This window comes from Budorcas taxicolor, chromosome 5 (assembly GCF_023091745.1).
Source record: "Budorcas taxicolor isolate Tak-1 chromosome 5, Takin1.1, whole genome shotgun sequence".
NCBI classification, from domain to species: Eukaryota; Metazoa; Chordata; class Mammalia; order Artiodactyla; family Bovidae; genus Budorcas; species Budorcas taxicolor.
The window spans coordinates 162,778,140-162,783,754 of NC_068914.1; the positions used below are offsets into that span (position 1 = coordinate 162,778,140).

At 61.9% G+C, this 5,615-nt stretch overlaps 1 protein-coding gene across 1 annotated transcript; it reads left to right on the plus strand.

Moving 5' to 3' along the window:
- Window positions 1-2,438: 2,438 nt before the first annotated feature.
- Window positions 2,439-3,453, plus strand: LOC128048277 (palmitoyltransferase ZDHHC3-like). Its single transcript, XM_052640655.1, has 2 exons — window positions 2,439-2,529; window positions 2,618-3,453. The coding sequence occupies exons 1-2, from the start codon at window positions 2,439-2,441 to the stop codon at window positions 3,451-3,453; spliced, it is 927 nt and encodes a 308-aa protein (XP_052496615.1).
- Window positions 3,454-5,615: the final 2,162 nt, after the last annotated feature.

Genomic DNA, 5,615 nt, shown 5'->3' on the forward strand with positions numbered 1-5,615 from the left:
CTTAGAGGCTGACGTGGGACCCTGACCCAGCGGGGTGGGGTCGGCAGGGCAGGCGGGACACCGCAGAGCGAGGGTGTGGGGGGTGTCCTGATGAAGCCCAGGGTCCTGACCCCCCAGGCTCCCTCCCGGGGCTCCTGTCCCTCCTGGACACACCCCGAGGATGGCCTTCCAGCCAGGTGGGTGTGCCCACAGCTACAGCATGGATGCTGCACCCTAAGGGGGCAGCTGGACAAACGGACAGGCCTGCAGTCCTCCCCTCCAAAGCTGCCCCCGGCCCCCGGCCCTCAGAGACCCTGGATCTCGGGTTTCCTTTCTTCAGGGACACCTGCGGCTCCAACTGAGCGGGGCCCACGGCCCACAGGCAGCCAGGGGTCTGCACAGGGCACTTGGGGTGCTGTGTTATCGAGGGCCCTCGAAGAGGCGCTAAAGATCCTTGGGTTTGCTTAATAGCTAAAGTATTAGTATTTCGTTTTGCTTGACAGATTTCCTTTCTGCCTTCTCTCACTTCTCTGATTGAATTTATTCTGGGACTAAAATTTTTCTGCAGACCGAAGGTAGGTGGAGCACATGGGTGGGGGTCTATCTAGAAAGAAGACCCCATGGGATCCTGTTCAGTTACACGTCAGGCTGTCCTGTGGCTCCAAAGGGGCTCTGCACCCCCGGCCTCGCTGAGCCGCCCCCACTTCCTAGCCCCCTTCCTGCCCCTCCTGGCTCCTCTCCACCCAGAGCTGACCCTTGCAGGCAGGGGCCTGATCCTCCCCGGCTTCTCCTGGAGTCCTCTGTTCTCTCTTCCCGAAGCCACCTGCCATGATTGCTCATACCTGGCTCTGTTTTCAGCATCTGGCTTTCAGTTAAAAACCACAGCAGACATCAAGCCCAGAAAAGACACAGAGGAGACGTAACAGCACGCCAGTGGGCAAGGAAGCTCTCTGAGGAGCCCACACGCTGCACGGCTCCCACGGGAGCCCTCTCTGGAAGCACAGCTGCCGAGGAGGCGAGAGACCAGGGCCGCCAGGCCTGGGGCTAGGGCCCAGCACAGGGCTCCTAGGGCACTAGGACCGCTCTGCGCAACGGTGGGTCCGCAGCGCTGCACACGCGCCCGGACCGCGGAACGTCCCGCACCGCGAGGGGACTGACCTAAACCGGAACGTCCCGCACCGCGAGGGGACTGACCTAAACCGTGGATTCTGGGTGCCGACGGGCGGCATGGAGGCGTGGGCGCATCAGTCGTGACAAACGTCCCCTCTGTGTGCAGCGGGCAGGGGCGTCTCTGCACCTTCTGCTCAGTTCTGCTGTGAACCGAAAACCACTCTTGTGAAGTCTGGTGATTGTTTTAAGACAGGATAAACAAACAGGCACATCAGGCCCTCCCGGCGAGCCAGGCTGAGCCGTCCAGGCGAGCCACACCTCTCCCCTGCCCGGCGGCTCTCTGACACCCGGGCGTCAGGTGTGACAACGTGGGCTCCGGGGTCTCTCAGGTCAGCGCAGCGGCCGTCAGAAAGGCTGGACGGTGGCCGCAGAGCCCCTGTGGGCGAGCGAGACCACCACCCTCGTCCTGCCCGACTCATCCTCTGCGCCAGAATTCCTCTCGAGACAGGGCGTCCACTCTCCCTGGGATGCCCCTGGGTCACCAGCAACGCCCTCCTCTGTGGGCGCTGACGCCCTCTCTGCACTCTGCCCCGGGCTCCAGTCCCGCCCCGCCTGTGTCTGCACCAGGCCCACCCACTGGCTTCCCCCCCCTCCCCACCCCCGCCCTTCTCGCTGCTTCCAAAGCGCCGCAAGCCCCTCCCACCGGGAGTGCGGCTCTTGGCGCTGCTCCCCCAGCCGTGTCCCCCCCACCATCCCGGGTGCTATACTCTCATTCATGCAGCCCGGCAGGCATGCCCTTCACAGGCAGCCTCCTTTCAGCTCAGACCCACCCGCCTCCCTCACGCTCTGCTGCGGGCATTTGGGGGACGGCCATGCTGGCCTCTGTGCCGCTGTCTTTTCTCAGGACCCACTTCTTAGACCAAGAGTCTAGAGCTGACCTTTCCGAATGCCGGCCGTTGGTTCAATCCAAACCTATGCTTAACCTCTTGTTCCCCGGCAGCTGAGCACCCAGAGCGGGTGTCCTGACCGCGTGAGGCAGACAGGGCGGAGGGCCGACCTGCCATCAGCTGTGTCCAGCTCCTCTGGGGGCCGGAGGAGCCAGCTGGGACCACCGGCAGGCTGGAATCCTGGCCTGTCACTCACAGGCCGTTCATCTAATCCCCAGCTCAGTTTCTTATCTGCAAACTGGGGAGTAAACCTTTGTGCTGTCAGAGTTGTGAGTATCAGTGAGCTAGTGTACAGAGAAGTGCCGCCCCCCGACACACACGTGTGCGCTCCGCACGCACACACAGGAGGAGCTGCGGTGTTTCCTCCTCGCGCACGTTTCCTGCGAGGACCTTAAAAGGGCCATGCCCGCAGCCGGCACCTCCGCCTCCTCCGAGGTCCAACGCCCCATTCGCCCCAAACAAAACAGTCACCGCCGGGAAGGGGCTTTCCCGGGTGAAGGCGGGGCGCCTTTCTGTGTTCACAAAGCCCCCACTGGAGGGCGCATTCTAGAACTCTGCGGTGGGGAGGAGGGGAATCCCAGGCCGAGCCAGGCAGAGCGCGGGAGGGGAGGGCGGAGCCGCAGGCACTCAGGGGCCAGCCGCCCTGGCCCCGCGGAGCCCGGCCGCCGCGCCGCGCGTGTGGTTCGTGCCCGACGCCCTGGGCATCGTGTGCGCCTCGGCCACGTGGGCGCTGACGCTGAGCGAGGGCGCGCTGCTGCTGAGCGCCTGGCTGCTCCCGGCGCAGCAGCCGGCCTACAGCGCGGTGCACGGCTCGCTCTTCCACCTGCTGGCCTCCCTGGCCCTGGCCTCCCACGCGCGGACCATGTTCACCGACCCCGGCGCCCTGCCCGCGGGCGCCCCGCCCGCACCCGGCCTGGCGGGCTGCTGCCCGCTCTGCGGCGCCGTCCGGCCGCCGGGCGCGCACCACTGCGGAGTGTGCCAGCGCTGCATCCGCAAGGCGCACCACCACTGCCCGTGGGTCAACAACTGCGTGGGCGAGGACAACCGCAAGTTCTTCGTGCTCTTCACGCTCTACACGGCGCTGGGCGCGCTGCACGTGGTGCTCCTGCTCTCCGTGCCGGCCCTGCGCGCCTACGCGCGCGGCGAGTGGGACCTGCGGGCGCCCGTGCGCCTGCGGGCCTCGCTCCTCTTCCTCTTCATGGTGGCGCTGAACGGCTTCCTCTTCGCCGGCCTGATGTTCACGATCCAAATGCACAGCATCCTCACCGACCCGCAGAGTCAGCCGGGCGAGCCGGGCCAGGCGTCCGCGTGGACGAACCTGAAGGCAGTCCTGGGCCCGCGCCCCTCCCCGGCCTGGATCAGCCCCTTCGCCTCCGCGGGACCTAGGGCCGCCAGCGGGCCCCAGGCTGTGGTCTGAGCCCGCCTGTGTGAACGCAGCTCCCTCCGTGGGATCGGAACAGGTGGTCCGCAGAAAATCGCCGCGAGACTGTAAACGCCAAGCCACCTTTTCTCGCGTCCACTGAGGAGACCTCCACAACAGAGAATAAAAGCGCCAGGTTCCCCTCTGAGCAGCAGGTGGGGTTTAGGGCCTCCAAGTTTCCAAGGAAATACGCAAGACCGGCCCCTCTCCCCAAAAGAAAGGCGACATGTGCCCCCTCTTTCACTCTGCCAACACTCTCTTGGGGAAAGCGATTAAATCCACATCTGTGAGCAAAGTATGGTGAATCCGTGCGGAACCCCATTACAGGTGGTAGCTACACGCCGAGGCAAGGGTGTGCACGTGGCCCGTTGTGCGCTGCCTTATCTGATGCAGAACCATCCTTGCATCCCTGGTTATCTCAGCTCCTTAATGAGGGATTATGCTGTGTTATCTGTCAGTTTTCGTGAGTTCCTATTTTATTTAGGATTTTTTTTATTTATGCTCATCGATAAAATGGGCTTAGAAATCTCTACTCCTTTGCTAACTTAATCTGTTTGTAATTTACTCCAGATCCCACAACCCATATAAAATGAGCAGGGCGGATGTGGCTCTCTGTTTTCTGACAACATGGGTGAGGTTGGCACCAGCTAGTGCTTGAAACTTTGGTGGACCTCACCAGTCAAGCCATCAAGGTTGGGTTTTCTTGTTTAACTTCTGAGATACTTATAGGTTAGAATGAGATATTGGATGGCATCACTGAATCAACTGACATGGGTTTGAGCTAACTCTGGAAGGTCGTGAAGGACAGAGGAACCTGACTTGCTGTGGTTCATGGGGTCATGAAGAGTCGGACACGACCTAGCAACTTACAGCAACAAGCGCAGTGGTAAGGGGCCACGAAGAGCTCCCTGCTGCCTTGGCCAGCCCCTCCCGTGGGACCAGGAGGAAGGGTGCTTGACTACAGCCTCACATCCGACAGCAATGCCAACACACCCCTTTGACCCTGTTCACGGTCCCTCAGTTTTACGTGCACGCGCTTGTGTCTACCTTGCTCATCTTCACACCAAGCCTGAGGCAGCTAGAGTGTTCAGTCCCATTTTAGACATGGGAAGACAGAGAGATCACGCAAACTCCCCAAGACAGCAGTCACTGGTGAGGCTGAGAACTGGACCCAGGCAGCCTGGCCCCAAGCTGGGCACCTGCCCACCACGCTGCCATGCACGGCCAAGCAGAAACCTGAGGGTGACTGGCCCCGTGAGGACGGCCCCGCAGCCACCTAAGGCAGAGCCCTCTTCCGATGCAGATGGCTGACCTGTGACCCTTCATCCCATGGGTGCCCACAAGGCACGGGGCAGGGGGTCCGAGCTTGAGAGTGAACACACAGCCCTTCTTCTGGGAGGCTTTTCAGTGATGAACCAGAAGCCAGTTCAGGGAGATTAGGTAGAGCTGAAGCTGGTATGAAGTCTGTAAAACAGTAAAAATGTCATGGGGTGAGAAGGCTTAGCCAAGAGACAAAATCTGCGTCCCAAAGCCCCAGATCTCAGCCAGGCGCTGGGAGGGTTCCCAGTGAGACTGGTCCAAAGGGTGATGACTTGTGGAGGAAACGTCACTGCAGGTCACTGGGCTGCCTGGTGAGAGTCTGGAGTAATCAGCAGGCCTGGTTGCAGGTTGTGAAAAACACGGATGCTTTGAGGCGGAACCACGGTCTGGATCCCTAAGTACTCACGGGATTATAGCTTTTTAAGTAAAATTGTACAAAGTGGTCTATGCAAGTGAGGTGTGAGGGCTCCAACTCCTACTGAGACCCTCAGAGCGGCCAGGAGGGGCAGAGCCCACCCCAGCCCTTCCAGGGCCAAGAGCACTGAGGAGCACACGCAGCCCCCTCAGCAAGACAGCCACGAAGCCCCTCTGGTTAGCTGCCCCCAGCGCCCTGGGGCCTCCCTGCAGGGGCCGCAGCCCAGTGCAGACCTCACGCCAGCTCACCCTTCCCAGGGTCCTCTGAGAAGGGCACGGAGGGCTACAGGGCATGCATGCAGAGCCGGTCAGCTGTGGGCGGGGACTGGGGCGCCTGGGCCCCAGCTCCCGTCCAGGACCTCAGCGTAGATTAGTGAGGCAGGCAGGACGCGCTTGGGCCCCCCTCGCAGCCATAGAGGTGAGGA

Excerpts from the sequence above, each read along its gene's own strand:
- LOC128048277 (XM_052640655.1), top strand. The coding sequence starts at position 2,439 with ATGCCCGCAGCCGGCACCTCCGCCTCCTCCGAGGTCCAACGCCCCATT. Across the intron at positions 2,530-2,617 it reads CCGGGAAGGGGCTTTCCCGG|GCCGAGCCAGGCAGAGCGCG; the intron begins GTGAAGGCGGGG and ends GGGGAATCCCAG.